Raw genomic sequence first — 19082 nt, forward strand, 5'->3', positions numbered from 1 at the left:
TGCAGTAAAACCAAACCAAACCAAACCTCTAAAGAGACAAAGCCAGCTTAAACACACACACATACACACACAGAGGATCATAACAATTGTCAAAACAAAAGTCAAGAAAAGTGCCAAAAAATGAGGAACCTACTAAATCAATGTATCAGAAGTCATGCCAAAGGACAAAGAAACAACATAGGCGAGAATATTCTGAGAAATAATTATGAGTGGATAAAGGGAACATTGAAAGAGTCTAGGCAAGAATTGGGAAATACCATGGCAGAGGGGGTGGGTAGGGTCCTGACCTTGGAGTCAATAAGACCTGGATTTAAATCTTGTCTCTAATGTGATCTACTCATGTGACCTTGGATGAGCCCCTTCAACTTCAGCTTGTCCCTGGGCAATTCTGCAAGACTATAAGCTGCTGAGAGGCAGCAGAGTTGACTACAGCAGTTCGGTCATGCAGTAGGTAGAGTGCTGGGCCCGAAGTCTGGAAGATTGTCTACTTGAGTTCAAATCTGGCCTCATATATTTACTAGCTGTGTGACCCTGGTTACACAGTGACCTAACCCTTTTTGCCTCAGTTTCCTCATTTTTTAAATGAGCTGGAGAAGGAAATAACAAACCACTCTGGTATCTTTGTCAAGAAAACATCAAATGAGGTCATGAAGAATCACATGACTGAAAATGACTGCACAAGAACAAAAATGAAGTGCTAATCTCTATACCAACCCAGACCTGATGAAATCTCAGGGCCCCTACAGTGATGAAATCATCCATCTGATTAAATACTGAAAGATACAGATAGTAGAGACAGACACAGACACAGAGACAGTGAGACAGAAAAACAGAGATATAGTCAGAAAGATAAATGATAGATAGATGGAAAGATAGATAGATGATAGATGATAGATAGATAGATAGATGGATAGATAGATAGATGATAGATAGATGATAGAGGCAATAATTATCACCATTTTTAAAAAATCACAAGAACAAATAAAAGAGCTTATAGTTGTTTTTTTATTGTTTAAATTATAGGAAAAATCAATGCTAAAATATGGGGAAGATTTGTTAAAGTGGTCAATATGAAGAATATAATTAGAAAATCTGATAGGATTAAGAGAAGCCACCAACTACAGACCTATCTGTAGTAGGAAACAAAGGATAAACCAGGGGGGTGGAAAACCCAAGCTTAGAAAATAATAGCCCCTGAGAACTGGAAACCATGTTGCTACAAGTGATAAAGATAGGGCTTAGGTCAAAACCCAGTCCAACCTCAAGCTCACTGTCATACCGGAAAATCTAGTAAAAGAGAATGGTTCAGAGGCAGCTAGGTGGTGCAGTGGATAAAGCACCGGCCCTGGAGTCAGGAGGACCTGAGTTCAAATTCAGCTTCAGATACCTGACACTTACTAGCTGTGTGACCCTGGGCAAGTTATTTAACCCTCATTGCCCTGCCAAAAAAGAAACAAAGAAAGAAAGGAAGGCAGGAAGGAAAGAAAGAAAGAAGGAAGGAAGGCAGAAATTGGGGTGTTTTGGAGTAAGGGGAGGGGTCTTGTTCATGTGGCTCTGATTGTTCTTCCACTCTTGAGGTCATTGGCAGGGAGACATCAATCAGCCAGGAAACAGGAAGCCTCTTGGGGTAGGAAGGTCCCAAATATGGAAGGTTCCAGAGAATAGGCAGAGCAGGAAGGAGGACAAGGACAGAAAAAAGCCCAGAGGTTTCTCCAGACACTCCTAACAACTTTTCCCACTTCTCTGCTCTAATCTAAACTTTGTACCAATGTTAGAAGAGTCATCGTTACTCATAGATCTGCTCTCTCCCCAAACCAAGCAGGACTACTTTCGTGTTCACTAAGACACCCAAGGCCTTTCAGCCACATGACCTTTCCTGCCTCCTCTTACATTACTCCCCTCTCATCAGTTTTCATCGTCTATTCTCTGCTCCTCAAACACACCCTGAGCTCTCCTGCCTCCATGCATTTGCTTAAGCTGTTTCCTCACCCTAGAACACCCTCCTTTTCCCTTTGCCTTTTGCTACCCAGTCTGTCGCACCTACTTTTGAAACCTCAAGGCTCATCTGAACTCAGACAAGGGTAGTAGGCTTGGGAAGGGGAGGCTTTGGGGTGGGAGTACAGAGTAAGGGGTAGGGCACCACCAGGTGGTGGCAAGATCTCAGGCACAATGGTTTCTGGGTCAAGGGAAGGATTTCAAAGATGGTCCTGTGAAGTGACTTCATCTTGGCCTAGGCTAATGTGGCCACAGCTCTCTAGTCACTATTTCTAATCAGTATAAGGTCAGAGAGCATCATAGGGCTAGAGCTGCTTGCACCTGAGGGGCCAGCTAGTCCAATTTCCTCTTTTTACAGTGGGGGAAACCAAGTCAGAGAGCTAGGAAGTGACAAGAGATTATGGCTCTGAAGCTGGAAGGGGCCCCAAAGACTGACAAATCAATACTCTTATTTTACAAATAAGGGACCAGAAAACTAGAAAGAGTTGGGACTTGAATATAAGCTCCTAAATCTATGACCCCATGATCCTTGAGAACTGGAACTATTATATTGAGTCAGCTGTGGAGGGTGCTGCTGTTTCGGAACCTCTCTGCTGACTCCAATCTCACATTTCCAACTACCTTTCAGACATTTCAAACTGGACGTCCAATAGATGATAAAGTTAATGATAAAGCTGGGCTTTGACCCCCAACCCCCCCCTACCATGTTCCATTGTATTGCACAGGCAGCTGGGATTATCCCTGAGACCCAGGCAGCACGAAGATCTTCCTTCCTCCCCAGCCCAACATAGCCTCCAAGGGTAGAGAGCTGACATTTCTAAAACTGAGGCAGTGGGCCTATATCCTCACCTATACCAGGACAGCCTCCAGCCTCCACCTCCCCTAGCAGTAATGAAACAGAAACAGGTCCCTGGGGTTACACAGGGTTTCATTCAAACATCTGATTTGTTTCCTGGTTCTGCTATCACCGGCAGGGAGGCGCTGGGGAGTGGCCAACAGATGTCTCCTGAGCCTACAAAAGGGACCTAAAAGTCTAAAGCACAGATTCAATTCCAGATATGGAGTGTTCTGGAAACAGAGATGCTGGCCAGCAGGAGGGCGTGTGTTTAGAGCAGGCAGCCTTTTTCAAGAAAGACTAGACCTTGTTTTGGAGTGCTGCTCTACCTCTCCCTTAAGTGCTCATTCAAAAGCCCCCTCCTATAAAAAGCTTTTCCCTGATTCTCCCTGCCACCTCTTCTCCCATCCCCTACAAGCTTTCTCCTTGGACCTTCCATTGTACTTAATTTTTACTTTTCTAAATTATTATATTTTTTTTGGTGAGGCAATTGGGGTTAAGTGACTTGCTCAGCTAGTAAGTCCTAAGTATCTGAGGTCGAATTTGAACTCAGGTCCTCCTGACTCCAGGACCGGTGCTCTATCCACTGCCCCACCTAGCTGCCCCTATTTTTACCTTTCTATAGAAAGACATCTATGTTGGTGTCTTAATCAGTCAAAAAAAAATGATTAAGTACTACTATGTGCTAGGCACTGGAAACATTAAAACAAAAATGAAAGAACCTTACATTCTATGTCAAGAAAAACACAGCTTATCCCCTTGCTGGACTGTACAGAGGTGACATCCACAGGCCTTAGCAATCGTTTGGAAATGGGGAGTTAGAGATGGTGGGGGATTCAGGACGACTCCTAAGTGGGGAGCCTGAGGGCCTGAGAGAAAGGAAGATGGGGAGAGGGACACAGGGTCTGGGGGAAAGATCATGAGTTCTGCTTTTATTATGTTGAATTTAGGACATCTATTGGACGTCCAGTTTGAAATGTCTGAAAGGTAGTTGGAAATGTGAGATTGGAGTCAGCAGAGAGATTGGGGCAGCAAAGGGAGATTTGAGAACCATCAGTGGAGGGATGGTAAACCTTCTGGGCAGACTGGCTAATCCAGGCTGAGGGGAGCTGACAGGCCTGGGGGCCATCTGTGAATTAGGATGCCTACCTCAAGCATGTGGAAACAGACTTCTCCTAGCAGAATGGGGTGGGGATCCAACGTCAAAGAGACCAGGCTCACCCACTGCTTCTTGGGTCACTGCCAAGTCATCCTGACTTTTGTCTTGCCAATGGACTTTGATGACTCTGGAGGAGAGATTGAGGTTGATGACTTTGTGCAGCTCTGTCTCACTTAAATCCAATTCCTGTGGGAGTCGAGAAAGCACTTCCTGATGTCATTGGCCCTCTTTGAAAATCAAAGAGAAAGACAAACAGTAACAAGTTCAGAGGAGCAGATATGTCTTATCTAAACTATATTTCTTCGGTTCCTAGCACACAAAGTGCTTTAAAATGCTTGTTGAATGAATGACTGTTGTTGAATGGCAAATGTCAGTCAGTCGGTCAGTCAGTCAACTAGCATTTATTAGGCAACTACTAGGTACCAGATACTGTGTTAAAGGTTTAGGATACAAAGAAATATTTAAAAAAAAAACACAACAAACAGTCTTGAGGGGCAGCCAGGTGGCACAGTGGATAGAGCACCAGCCCTGTATTCAGGAGGACCTGACTTTAAATGCAGCCTCAGACACTTGATATTTACTAGCTGTGTGACCCTGGGCAAGTCACTTAACCCCAATTGCCTCACTTTAAAAACGAAAACAAAACAGTCTTGGGTTTTGAATAGCTCACAGTCTAATGGGGGAAATAATATACAAACAATTATGTATAAGCAACATATATATATATATATATATATATGACAAATTGGGGGTATTCTTTGAGGGAAGACATCTTTAATATTTAAGATAACTGGGAAGTTGAAGCTGATGTCAGGGGAAATGACGCCATTAATAGAGATTAAGACAACAAGAGAAGGGGCAGCTAGGTGGCGCAGTGGATAGAGCACCAGCCCTGGAGTCAGGAGGACCTGAGTTCAAATCCGGCCTCAGACACTTAACACTTACTAGCTGTGTGACCCTGGGCAAGTCACTTAACCCCAATTGCCTCACTAAAAAAAAAAAAAAGACAAGAGAAGTAGCAGATTTTGGAGGATGGTGAGCTTGTCCATTTAGGACTTGCCAGTTGGCAATGCAGGTGGAGAGAGATGACAGAAACACTTCAAGTCATCTCTTCTCCTTGCATGCAGACCCATTTCAGGAGGACGTCTAGGCCATTTTGTCAGCTAAAAGACAACACTTTGCAAGGCCAAAAATTGGGATGTGATGAATGGAAGGAGACATGAAAGGGTAGTGTCTGGAGGATGGTGACTGTCGTCTTGTATATATTTGTTTGCACTGAAGCTGGAAGGAACATAACATAAATTTGGTATCATCTAGGTGTGGCTCTGGACTCACAAACCCAACTTCTTGGATGTGAAAGAGGCAGGCCAAGGCAATTTTCTATTACGGGGCGGGTAGCAGTATAGCTTTTTCTGTTGCTGGGAGTGGGTACTTTATTTAATTTTTATATCTGTGGCACAAGGGCATCTATTACTGCCATGGGTACAACCACCCTTGAAATTGCTTAGGCTTATAACCTACCTGTCATCCTTGATTCCTCCCCTTTGCCCCCATATCCAAGCAGTTGGAATATGGATGTATGTATAATACATACATATCCATGTATACACATGTATGTATCTAAATCTATACCTCTTTTCCTCCTCTGACATTGCCCTTCATACCTGGCCTGTAGAAATAGCCAGCTGGTTACCCTCCTCACCTCAAGTCTCTTGCCACTTCAGTCCAAACTCAAATTGTCAAATTGATCTTTTAATAAACTCCAGTGACTTCCTGTTACCTCCCGGATCAAGATCAAATATAAAATCCTCTATTTGACTTTTAAGTTCCTTCATAACGTGGCCCCTCACTACCTTTTCAGTCTTCTTCTACCTTACTTCCTGTCCCTTCTCCCCCATAGGCTCTTTGGTTCAGTGGGAGGGGCTTCTTACTGTTCCCCACACAAGGTCTTCCTTCAGCAGACTGAGCATTTGCACTGGCTCTTGTCCATTCCTGTAACTCTTACTCTTTCTCTCCTCACTTTCACCTCCTACCTTCCCTGATTTCCTTTAAATCTCAGCTAAAATTTGTCCTGGTAAGTCATTCAGGGGATAGAACACCAGGCCTGAAGGCGGGAAAACTCTTCTTCTTGAGTTCAAATCTGGCCTTAGATGTTTCCCAGCTGTACGACCCTGGGTAAGTCACTTAACCCATTTCCCTCAGTTTCCTCAACTGTAAAACTGAGACTCTGGAGAAGGAAATGGAAAACCAATCCAGTATTTTTTGCCAAGAAAACCCCACTGGGATCATAAAGAGTTGGATACGTCTGAAAAATGACAACAACAAGGTGTATAAATACAGTGGGTAGGTAGGTGGCACAGTGGATACAACACAATGTCAGCAGGACCGGCCCCTGGGAGAGGAGTTTAGTGGCTACTCCCTGGTGGGCTCTGAACCTGAGGCTTAGGGGCACCTTGGGGAGGGGCGTCTGTGAACTTTTTTTTTGTTTTTGTTTGTTTGTTTTTGCAGGGCAATGGGGGTTAAGTGACTTGCCCAGGGTCACACAGCCAGTAAGTGTCAAGTGTCTGAGGCCGGATTTGAACTCAGGTTCTCCTGAACCCAGGGGCCGGTGCTCTATCCACTGTGCCACCCAGCTGCCCCGACTGTGAACTTTTAAAAGCTATCTGCATTCGTATTTTAATAACTGTACTTTCACATCATTGGCAGGATTCTTAGGAGGGTCCAGGGCTCAAGGAAGATGAATCCTAGGGATCCAGCAGCTCAGGGAGGTTTTTAAGCATAGGCCTTCCCAAGTGACAGGTGCCCCTGCAAGGTCCCCATTAGAAGGTCAGGACCTGGGGGCAGCCAGGTGGTGCAGTGGATAAAGTACCGGCCCTGGACTCAGGAGGATCTGAGTTCAAATGTGAACTCAGACACTTGACACTTGACCCTCATTGCCCAGTAAGAACAAAACCAAGAAAACAACAAACAAAAAAAGAAGGTCAGAACCTCCCTCCACCTAGGGGCTCCGACCGGCGGGAGGGGGGGGAGCCGCAGAAGCTCCGGGACTGGCCACTGACAGCTTCCCAGCAGGTGGGGCCTCGTGCTTCTTTCCCCGCCCCCCTCAGGGGCACGTGCCAGTCGCCCCGCACGTGCACATGCTCCTCCCCTTCCCCCCTCCCTCCTCCCCTGGCGGCTCCAGACTCTGGGCTGAAGACCCAGGGAGAGCAGGTGGGGGGCGGGGTTTCCCGAGAGGGCCGCGCAAGCGCGCTGGGACGGGCGCGAGCCCCGCGGGGCGCGCGCAGGAGGAGGGCGCGGAGGCGGAGGCAGAGGGGGGCGGGGAGGGCAAGGGCGGAGGCGGTGCCGGTGACGCGGGCTGAGGCGGCGGCAGCGACGGGCGGGCGGTGGCGGCGCGTGCGGTGCGCGCTTCTCCGTGTCCTGGGAGCAGAGTCCCGGCTCCCGCCGCCGCCATGTCGGGCCGGTCCGTCCGGGCCGAGACCCGCAGCCGGGCCAAAGACGACATCAAAAAGGTGATGGCGGCCATCGAGAAAGTGCGGAAATGGTGAGTATCTGCCGGGGGGATGGGGAAGAAAAGGGGGGTAATGTGTATCGGGTGAGGGGGCAGGGCGCGGGGCCACGGCCGAGCCGGAGCGGGGCGGGCTGAGGGGTGGGAGCCGGCCGGCCGGCGCCGGGGGCGGGGGGCGGGGGGAAAGGGAGGAAGGCGGAGCCATCCGCTGCTGCGCCTGCGCCGGGGAAAAGGACGCGCCGGCCTCAGCCAATTAGCGCAGCGCCGGTGCCCGGAGCCGCCCTCGCACGTGACGTTGGGCCCGCCTCTTCGGAGCCGGTGATCATTCTGACCAGTGCGAAGCAGGTGCATGTTGCTGAGCTTCTGGCCCTGTTCTATCCTCTCCCCAGTGCCCCGAGCCTCGGAGGGGCCACCCCCGCAGCCCTTGCGTGGTTCCACATTCGGGTAGCTCTGGGTCCAAGGGCTCTGGCCTGACCCGCCCCGGGGCACCCTGGTCTGGGGACGATTTTCTTAACTTCGCTTCTCTAAGGCTTTCAAGTCCCTGTGAAGTTAGGCCACGTAGTGTCCTTTTTAAGCATCATTGCATCTCCCCAGGACATCCTCCAGTTAGCGCTCTCTTTTCGAATCCTTCGAGACTCAATCACAAATCCTCTCTAAACAGCCTTTCCTGTACCCCCCCAGCCCCCCCCAGCAAGTAGTTTCCCTCCTGTTACTTTGTATCTGTGCTTGCGTTCCCATTAGAGTGTAATTTACTTGAAAGCAGAAGTTACATAAATTCTTTTTGTTGGCAGATTTGCTTCTAGCAAGCCTTTAAATAAATGCTTAGGCCCTGCTAGGTATTGTGTTAAGCAATGAAAAGAACCAAGAGAAAAAAAAAGTCCCTGCTTTCAAGTTTACATTCTTTTGGAGGAACAACATCTAAGTACAAAGTTACATACAAAATAGATACAAAGTAACTTTCCCATGGAGGGGGGGGTTAGCAACTGACATGTTATACAAAGGATCTTTATTTTGGCGCTTCCAACAGAAACAGTTGTACTAGATTGCCTCTGAGATGTCTTGCTGTTTTAGTTCTAGGCTCCTTGAGAAAGCTTTCTGTAGGAGGTATCATTTGAGCAGAGATTTTTTTTTTTGTGCTCAATATTATTTCATTGATGGACTGCCCATTTTGAGCAGAGATTTAAAGTCTTTTCATTCTGTCAACCAGCTCACCAACTATCCATGACCAGAATCTCCTCCCTTCTTCTGCCACCCACAAACTTCACCATCACCCAAAGAGGTTCCACCTCCTTGGACCTAAGATCTGGTATTCTTTCCCTGATCATATTCTCCTATCCTTTCATCTCTTCTGTCTTACTCCCCTTAAACCTGTCTTTGGTACCAACGCAGACCCCATGCATTCCCTGTTCTCCTAGTCTGTTGGCCTATTCTAGCCTCACCATCCACTTTTCTGGCTTGACCCTATAGCTGCACTGCCTTCTACTCGGGAATACCTTGACCTTTTGACCTAAAACTCCGAAAGGTTATGTAACTTACCCAGGAAAACAGTACTGAACAATGGAAAGATGCATCTGGCTCAAATCGTGGCATTGCCACTGGGTGGCCCTGTGACTTTGGGCAAGTGGAGGAAATGTCTGGGCTTCAGTTTTCTCATTAGTGTAAAATAAGGGGATTGGAATAACTGACCTGTACAGTTCTTTGCATCTCTAGATTTGTGAGGCAGCAGACTGTGTTAGTTCCTCTAAGCACAGTCCTTTCTTAGCTGCAAACTTCTTGTCCTATGATTCTAAGCCATGTGCCCATTCTGCTGGACCATGTTGCTTCTTGGTATTTGCCATGTTACCTCATCTCCCCCATTTGTCCTGGAAAATTTCTGAGAATATTCAGCCTGTCTCCTTTTACTTCTAGTTCTTGCCAAGAGATCTCAGACAGAGACCTAAATCATCTCATTATTGCTTAGAATCAGTAAGGTTTTGTTTTTTCTGTTCATTTTTGAAGCATCCCTCATTGTGAAGTTTAGAGAAGTAACAGGTCAGCAAACAAAAACTTTTTGTTATCCTCATGCTGTCATCTTCTAACTCATATACTAAATGATATCTCATTTCCTTGTTTTCTGAATTTAGATTACTTTCCCTACCAACTCTTTTTTTCCCTCTTAAGAATGAGTTAAGTGGGGGCAGTTAGGTGGCGCAGTGGATAAAGCACCAGCCCTGGATTCAGGAGGACCTGAGTTCAAATGTGGCTTCAGACACTTGACACTAGCTGTGTGACCTTGGGCAAGTCACTTAACCCTCATTGCCCCGCAAACAATTTTTTTAAAAAATGAGTTAACTAATGAGATGTTGGTGATTTTTTGAACTCTTTGAAGTCAAAAAGTTCTAAATTCAGAATTTCCAAATTAACTTCACAGTCTTCATCCCCAAAAGGCCATAACCCCACTGCATCCAGTTAGTATCAGAACCATGGCCCTCCTTTTCTCCCCCTTTTCTCCCATACATGAGACATATACATAAAATATTTGCATTTTGTTTCTTCTGTCCTGAGCAATGAGTTTGCCTCTGTTTCTGGTCATATAATTGGGCAAGATTAGGGAAGAACCATATAGATATTAGCATCTAGAACAGGAATTCTCCCAGTAACTGACAAAGGCTTTCAAAATTTGAGATGAACTTCAAGGATCATAGTTCTGGAGTTGGAAGGGACCTTAGAGGCCTCTAGTTTTACAGATGATATAACTGGGGCCTGGGGTGGGGGTGGGGGAAATTTGGCCAAAGCCAAGATAGTAATTGTCAAAAGCAGCATTTGAATCCAAGGCCTCCTGTCTCCAAGACAGCACTCACACTATAGAATCACATCTAGTCCATGCCATATGTGAGAAGACTCCCCATGATAACGAAGAAATGATTGTCTAGCCTCTGCTCGAAGACTTCTAAGAGAAGGGAACCAAGCATTTACATAGTACCCACTGTATGCCAGGCTCTGTGTTAAGCACTTTACAAATATTATTTCATTTTATTTTATCTTGACAACAACCCTGGGAAGTAGGTGCTGTTATTATTCTCATTTTGCAACTGAGAGCAGACAGATTAAATGGTAAGTATCTGAGGCCAGATTAGAGTTCAGGCCTCCCTGACTTCAAGCCCAGTGCTCTGTGCATTGTGGTGCCCCCTGGCTGCTTTCTTAGCTGCCCTCTGTTTGTTTGTTTTTTGATTTAAAAAAACTAACAGGGCAGCTAGGTGGCCCAGTAGATAAAGCACCGGCTCTGGATTCAGGAGGACCTGAGTTCAAATCTGGCCTCAGACACTTAACACTTACTAGCTGTGTGACCCTGGGCAAGTCACTTAACCCCAATTCCCTCACCAAAAACAAAAACAAAAAACCAAAAAAAACCCCCACTAGCAACTGCATAAGAAAATACAAATTGCTATTTTGCTTTCCTGGGGGACATGTGTCCCAGTAGTACCTGTTCTCTTCTTGGTCTGGCCTTGTAATGGTTGAATCTGGGAAGGTATTTGTACTTGCTGCATTCTCCAAGTAGAAGAAAAGACTTTGTATAAGTTGTATTTCAGTGGAAATAGCCTAATGTTGAGAATGACTGAGGTAACTACCTCAGACATAGAACTCTTCCAAGATGAGGCGACTTTTTTGTTTGGGTTTTTTTTTTTTTTGTTTAGTGAGGCAATTGGGGTTAAGTGACTTGCCCAGGGTCACACACAGTGTTAAGTGTCTGAGGCCGGATTTGAACTCAGGTACTCCTGACTCCAGGGCCGGTGCTCTATCTACTGCGCCACCTAGCTGCCCCTATTTGTTTTTGTTTTTGTTTGGTTTTTTTGGGTTTTTTTGGCAGGGCAATGAGGGTTAAGTGACTTGCCCAGGGTCACACAGCTAGTTAAGTGTCAAGTGTCTGAGGCTGGATTTGAACTCAGGTCCTCCTGAATCCAAGGTCAGTGCTTTATGCACTGTACCACCTAGCTACCCCGATGAGGCGACTTTTGAGCAATATCTGTTTAGAAGAGAGAGAGGAGCATTCCTAGGTCAGGGAGCTTCCCGGTAAGAAGCTCTGAGAAGAGAGAGGGAATTCTATAACCTCATGGTCTCCTTGGTCAACTCTAACCAGTGCCTTCCTTTTAGGGAGAAGAAGTGGGTAACTGTGGGTGATACATCCCTTAGGATATTTAAATGGGTGCCAGTAGCTGACAGCAAAGAGGTAAGTTTACAGCCACAGTTCAGTTTTCCTGCCTTCTAATCTCTGTGTGGAGATTATTCCTTACCCTGACCAGTGATATGGAACGCTTTGGGGTCCGCTCATGTTCTAGTCAATGAAGACTCTTTCCCTTCAGATAAGTGAAGATGTCTCTCCTGGTTGGTATCCCACCTAAGTAGCCTCTGTTCTGGTCAGAAAGGGGATGGGCATGAGGAGGAACCTGGGGAATGAACCCTGGAGGTGGAACAGAAAAAGAGCAGGGTGGGGCTCCTGGGGCCTCTCCCCCCTGCTTGGCCCTGTGGAAGTCAGGGCTGGTGTCCTTTTTTCCTGAAGCCAGGAGCACGCAGCGTTCTTTGTTTCTTGCTTACCCATACCTGGGCACGGGAGGAGAACTCCTTGATTATCTCTGATTGCTCTTGTCTCCAGCTTGTTTGTACACAGTTGTTTGCATCTCGTCTCTCAGTCATTAGATTGTGAGCTCCTTGAGAGCAGACTCTGTGTTTCTTCTTTCCTTCATCCCTGGTACTTAGCATGGTTCCTGATACATAGTAGGTGCTTAATAACTGTTTATTGATTGACCAAGGAGAGAGCTCAGAGGCAGAATTGGAAAGTGAGAGCCGTTAGAGTAGAAGACATGAACATTGAGCTCGGCTGCCTAGGGCCTCCCTCCACTCAGGCCCTCAGCCCCTCCTGGAGGCGAGCTTGTGCCCCAAGCATTCTTCCAGGTGACACTCACAGTAACACTCCCTCCTGCCCAACACTGACTTCTTGGCCTGTCTTTTTCCAGAAGGAGAAATCAAAATCAAATAATTCAGCAGCCCGAGAGCCTAATGGTTTTCCCTCTGATGCCTCTGCCAACTCTTCTCTCCTTCTTGAATTCCAAGGTAAGGTCTAATTGCCTTTACCCAAGGGCCCGTGTTCTGCTCTTCACCTAGTACACAGCAGCCAAAGTCAGGGCTTCTTAATATTACATCTTTTTTTTTTTTTTGGTGAGGCAATTGGGCTTAAGTGACTTGCCCGGGGTCACACAGCTAGTAAGTGTTAAGTGTCTGAGGCCAGATTTGAACTCAGGTCCTCCTGACTCCAGGGCCAGTGCTTTATCCACTGTGCCACCTAGCTGCCCCGATAAAGCCAGGGCTTCTTTATGAGGCACATGCCCTTGTGCCTGGGGGCAGAATTCTGTCCTGACCATACATACAGGACCTGTTGAGTGGGGAAACCAGGAGAGAGACAAGACAGGCTTGGGCAGGTGTGTTTGGTGATGGGCTTTGTATGCTCAAGGCCATCCTCTGATCTCCCCCACAGACTTAGTGCTAGGAGGATGAACAGCTGAGCCTGTCTGCTGGTCGGCAGTCAGTGATTTGGGGGGTAAAAGTTACATAGAGAAGAAATGGGTTCTAGCTCTCTGTGAATGTGCAAACTTTTCTGCTCCTTTTTAAGATGGCCCAAATCCCACCTTTAGCTGGAGACCCTTCCCTCCTCTGCTAGTGTCTGGATAACCTACTTATTGACTTGTTTGTTCCCCCTCGAGCACTAGAGCCGGTGTTTCCTTTCTTTGTACGCCCGTCCTTATCACAAAGCCCACCCATGGGGAATCCTCATACATGGTTATTGATTGATTGGAAGCCTACCACACCAAGGCTTTTCTTAGGTAATCAAAGTTAAGAATTGATGCAATAACAGGACCTTGCTCTTATCTCTTACTCTCCCTGGAATTGAGGACCCAATCAGGTTCAAGGGTGTACCTAATTCCCTAAAATAGTCAGAATCTGGTAATGAGAACAAAGATCTTTGTCCATTCCCGAGGAGGTGTCCTTGTTTACTGTTAAGCAGACCTGTAGGGGAAGCTTCCTTACTTTGTGGAGGTGACTTCTTTTCTTTTCCTTGTATGTGTGCCAGACTGTAACTTCGCTCTTTCTTCATTTAGTAATTAATTGCACAACCTTTTGTTTTGGGGGGCTTGGGAAGGCTCATTTTTTTTTTTTTTGGCAGGGCAATGAGGGTTAAGTGACTTGCCCAGAGTCACGCAGCTAGTAGGTGTCAAGTGTCTGAGGCCGGATTTGAACTCAGATACTCCTGACTCCAGGGCCGGTGCTCTATCCACTGCGCCACCTAGCTGCCCCAAAAGCTCATCTTTCATTTTGTGATTGCCATAAAATTCAAGTTGAAAATTGCTTGAGAGGGGCAGCTAGGTGGCGCAGTGGATAGAGCACCGGCCCTGGAGTCAGGAGTATCTGAGTTCAAATCCGGCCTCAGACACTTGACACCTACTAGCTGCGTGACTCTGGGCAAGTCACTTAACCCTCATTGCCCTGCCAAAAAAAGGGAAAAAAATTGCTTGAGAATGAAGCCTTTTTCCTTTGACTGAAGGAAATCTTTTAGTCAAAAACTTTTCTCCAGTCCAGTAGTTGTACATATTGACCAATTTGCTGAGTGTAGATTGTTCTATTCCTAAGGGAGAGCTTTATGAAAACCCAGGCTCTTCAGTAGTGGAACAGGCTGCTTTATGAGACACTGAGTTCCCTAGCACTGGAAGTATTTAAGCAGACATAAAGAACCAGCCAGCTTTCTGATACTTGCCAGAGGTGGGGAATTGGGTTCAGGTGTCTGTGAAGTCCTTTAGAACTCTCTGCTTGGGTGGTGTTTGATGAACTGGGAATGACTTAACTCTTCTCAGCAATACAATGATCCAAGATAATCCCAAAGGGCTCATGATGAAGCATACTATCCAGCTCCAGAGAAAGAAATGATATTGATGGAACACAGACCGAAGCATGCTATTTTTCATTCTTTCATTTTTTTCTTTTATTCAAGTTTTCTTGTACAAAATGGTACAATATGGTAATGTTTTACATTATTGTACATGTATAACCCACATCTGATTGTTTATCCTCTCAGGGAAGGGAGAGAAGGAAAGAGGGATAGAATTTGGAAGTCAGAACTTCAAATAAAAATGTTTATTATTATTATTATTAATTTTTTAAAAGAGTCTGTGCTTGGGTGACATTTTATAAAAATAGCAGGTCCACTGCTAAAAGGGGGGCCTAGGATGGACATTCTAAGTATGTCAGTGACCTTCCTCATAAAGTATAAATAGTTCACAGATGTAAAGATTACGAATCCATCTAGTGTCTACACACTGGCACCAGTGTAAGACGTGTTTAGTAAAATGATAAACTGATAACACCCTGCAGGGCTTCAGGCACCATTAGCACCCAGGAAAGGTCAGGCCCCCCTGTGGCCCCTTACAGTGCCCATGGTGAAGTCAAGCCCTTGGGCCTGACTCAGAGCTGCTCCCATATTCGTAGCCTCCTCCATCCCTATCTGCCTGCCCCTTCCAGTCATTCCTTGATTGCACTTGGCTTTCAGATGAGAACAGCAACCAGATTCTATGTCTGACGTCTATCAGCTCAAGGTGGACAGTAGCACCAACTCGAGCCCTAGTCCCCCAGGCAGAGTGAGTCACTGAGCCCAGCACACACCTCAGATTTCCGAACGGATGATTCCCAGCCACCCACGTTAGGCCCAGAGATATCTTGAGGGTAAGTTTTTGGGACTTCCGACACACAGCAGGGCAGAAAGATTTCACTGTATGGCTGTTCTCCTCAGTCCAGAACAGAGCCCCAAATTGCAGAGGCTTGTATCACCCAGCATGCACTGGGAAGAAGGTGATGTAAAGTTCCCCAGTGGGGAGAGGGATGTGCTACCTGCTAACAGTTGATTCTCACCAGACAGGTGGTCCAGCTGTTGAACAAAGATGGAACAATGGGACCATGGGGGTCTTAATTCCAGCATGTAGTAGATTTGCAGTCTTGTCACAGTGAACAATGACAGAATTGAATATGAATCTCAACACGAACATGAAATGAGAAGTAGGAAGTGCTATGTTTGGAGGACCAAGACAGCCCTTCTGGGTGAGGAGAGAGGAACAAAGAATGACATGGAAGAGATGGTGCGGAAGGATTGGAAGGGCCTGCAAGGGACCATCAGACCACAGGGTTAGAGTGCTGAGGTCCAGCAAAGTTCTATAGCTTGTCAAAGATCACACAGGTAGTGTCTGAGACGAAACTGAAACCAGTCTTCCTGACTCCAAGGTCAGGGCCTTGTCCATGCTGCCTGAACAGTGACGTCCTGGGGGCCTTGGCTTGGAAGTCAGAAACAACCAGGTGTACATGAAAACAGCAAGGAATCCAGTTTTCCCAGAGCCCCCAGGGTCCTTAAAGGGAAATATTGAGAAATGAGGTTGTCAGGTCATGATTTGGAGGGGTCAGCTTCCTCAGCAAGATCTTATGGTGAGGGTCACCTTGTTCCTTTTTTCAGAACCCTCCCTGCCTGCTTCTGAAGTGGCTGATGAACCTCCCACCCTCACCAAGGAAGAACCAGTCCCACTGGAGACACAGGTAAAGAGAGTCGTGTCAGAGAAAGCCTCTAAAAGCCACTTGTTTTTTGGTAAGGGGAGTGTCTACGAGGAAGGTGGGGTAAAACTGTCTCATGGCAGAGGTGTGTGAAGGCCAGCAAAGATCGGAGAGGGGAAGGCCTCAGGTGGCAGGGGCCCCATGGGAGCCCATGGGGCCGACACTCCCAGCAGCTCCCCTGACTGGCCGCTCTGGCTTCTCTGGCTTCTCCCTAGGCCGCGGAGGACGAGGAGGACTCAGGTGCCCCCCCACTAAAGCGCTTCTGTGTGGAGCAGTCTGCTGTGCTGCAGACAGCGTCAGAAAGCTAGCGACACCCCTGAGTCCCTGCCCGCTTGGCCCCTAGCCTCTATTGATGGAATTCTGGTCCTGGCTGTGCTGTGTTGCTGGGGTGAAGGCAAGCACTGGGCTCCAGAGACTGCATGTCTCAGCCCCCGCCCGGCTGCAAGGCTGCAGTGGGGAAAGTGGCCGGAGGACTGGGGGTCATGGTGTCATCTTCCCATCCCTGGTACCTGTTTGCTTGCTCCTAGGAAGAGGGCTGCTTTTCCCCCTGTGCTTTCCTTAGGGGACTCAGGTTGCAAGTGGGTGGCCCCAGCGTTCCCCAAGCTCTCCAGGGCACACAGGCTTCCAGGTGGAGCTCAGACACTCCCCCCCCCCCCCGGGGGTGAGGCCCTAGCCCTGCCCTTTTCTGTGGCCAAGCCTGGAGCATCAGTCGTCACTTCCAGTTGTGTGGCCTCTGCTCCTTGGGCTGAGCTGCTGGGCCAGTGAGTGGAGTAGTACAGAGAGGAATGAGTGCCCTGTAGAGAGACAGCACTTCAGGATCCTAGTGACCCTTGTGGGAAGCTGTGGACAAAGCCTTTAGGCCCACGGGCTCTCCCAGCAAGGGCAAGAGAGAGCCCTTCAGTCTCAGGTAGACAGGAGTGGGGCTGGAGAGGAGAGGGCAGGATTGGGTGCCGTGGCCTAATCTAGCCTTCTGGGAAAAAGGAGGGGCTTCTTCACTACCACCCGACTGAGCTTGGAGGCAGATCACATGGATTTCCATTTGCCTGAGCCCTCATGCCTCTTCCTCAATTGTCCATCTCCCGTTGGGCTTTCCCCGGCTGCTACTCTTCCTTTCCCTCTCTTCCTCTGCTTCCCCTGCCCTCACATGCCCCCTTTCCCTGCCCTTTTGGTGTTGCCCCTGTCCCCAGTCCTGGGTCAGCACTGCTGCTACAGCTTATGTCCCAGCAAGAGTGTGAGGTTCTGGGAACACCAAGCCCAATTCCTCTTCAGCTCAGACTTTCTGGAAAGTTTCCTTTTCTTTGAAATCTGCATGTTGAATCGAACTTTGTGATATTATTTTTTTGTTTAAAAAAAAAGTTTAAGAAAATTAAAATGGGCGACTATGAGTGAAGACATATTTTAGCACTGAATAGAATATTTTTAAAATTAAACTATTTGAAATACACTTTGTTGTTGTGTGAGTGCTTTGCTTCTTTCACCTGCCTGTCTGATTCAGGGCAAGCTCCAGGGCCCAGAGCCCTGCCACTCCCAGAAAAGGTGAAAGATTCGTCATCGAATCAGATTTGAAGGGAAGGGACCATGGAAGCCATCTCGTCCAGCTTCCCCATCAGAAAAGGAGGAGACCAAGCCCCAGAGATGAAGGCCCTTGTCTGAAGTCACACAAGTAGTAAGGCAGCTGGGAGATTTGAACCTAGGCCCTTTCAACTATGCCACAATGAGAAAGACGGAAAAATCCTTGCTAAGTGCCAAGGAGAGGCTTCTGGAGGGATTCTGATGGTGAGGGATTAAGGAGAGAGAGGTCTCTTGGTCTGCCATACGCTGAACACAAGGGAGCGTTGATTTCTAGTCTCCAGGGAGTTGAGAAGAACTTGGGAATTCCTTTTTGTCTTTAAGCCATGGAGGGATTGAAGAGCTGCTGCAGCTGGTATACAAACTGCATTGCTTAATCCTTTTTGTGAGACCCCTATGGTTTCCCACATGGAGACAATGAGGTTAGCTTAGCAAAGCTGGGACTAGGTAAAATAACAGAATTTAGAGCTAGAAGGGACCTTGGAGAAAACTTAGTTTAGCCCAGCGTGGAGTGGAGGCTAAAGGACTTTGCCAAGGTCATCTGAGTGTCCCTAAGAGACTGAACTTTGAACCTGGGCTTTTTGACTAAATCCAAACATTTTCCCACTGTCTGTTACATGATGTAGCCACAGAATCCTTTCTTACCCACTGCCTAACTTCCTTCTCACTTATTCCTCCATTTTATAATTGTAAATGCGTTTTCATAATTTTAAAACAAAAGTTACTTTCCCTACTTTTTATCTCTCTTGGGGAGAAAATGAGAATTTCTGCCTCAGAAGAAGCCGCTAGCCTCTTGGGAGCCATGCTTCTCCACTTGGATGACACTTTAGAAAGTGACTTGGACCACCAAAAAAGGCTACTTCTATAGTACTGGAGAATGAGAAAGCATTAAGTGTTGACTGTATGCAAAAGCATCCTGCTGAGTGCTGGGGAGGGAGGAGTACTGTCACTGGTCTCCTAAGCTCACAGTTATTATGGGTGTGACATTTGAGTTGCAAGTCTGATGGAGAGGTCCCAATAGTCCTTAGGGCTTTTAAAATCATGCTAAAACTTTAAAAAAAAATTCATTGCTATGCACTAATTTTGGGTGGCAAGCATTTTTATTATATACCAGTAAAGGATGACCACATGTCACCCTAGCTTCTGATGGTCCTCAGGTGGTGTGATAGAGAATGCAGGGAGAGAGCTTTAGTATGGCTGTTAGCTTGAGGAGAAAAGCCCCCTCCAAGAGACAGCAGTGGTCTCAAGGAGAGCTCAGAAGACCTACAAAACTAGGTCCTGAGAGGGAGAGCCAAGCCAAGATCTAGGTCACCCCAGAGAGAGATCTAGCTCTTGGCCTCTGCCAATTGTGATTCCTCTTTTGTAGAGGTTGGATATTATACATCAATCAAAGGCAAGTG

At 47.1% G+C, this 19082-nt stretch overlaps 1 protein-coding gene across 1 annotated transcript; it reads left to right on the forward strand.

The window, feature by feature from the left end:
- Nucleotides 1-7313: 7313 nt before the first annotated feature.
- Nucleotides 7314-17507, forward strand: BCL7B (BAF chromatin remodeling complex subunit BCL7B). Its single transcript, XM_043963945.1, is given in 8 exon segments — nucleotides 7314-7530; nucleotides 11626-11701; nucleotides 12486-12582; nucleotides 15068-15082; nucleotides 15085-15140; nucleotides 15143-15240; nucleotides 15996-16098; nucleotides 16329-17507. Coding segments are annotated over 8 exon segments (630 nt in total). The 5' UTR covers nucleotides 7314-7438; the 3' UTR covers nucleotides 16422-17507.
- The last annotated feature ends 1575 nt before the right edge of the window (nucleotides 17508-19082 follow it).

Source organism: Dromiciops gliroides, chromosome 4 (genome assembly GCF_019393635.1).
Source record: "Dromiciops gliroides isolate mDroGli1 chromosome 4, mDroGli1.pri, whole genome shotgun sequence".
Classification (NCBI taxonomy): Eukaryota; Metazoa; Chordata; class Mammalia; order Microbiotheria; family Microbiotheriidae; genus Dromiciops; species Dromiciops gliroides.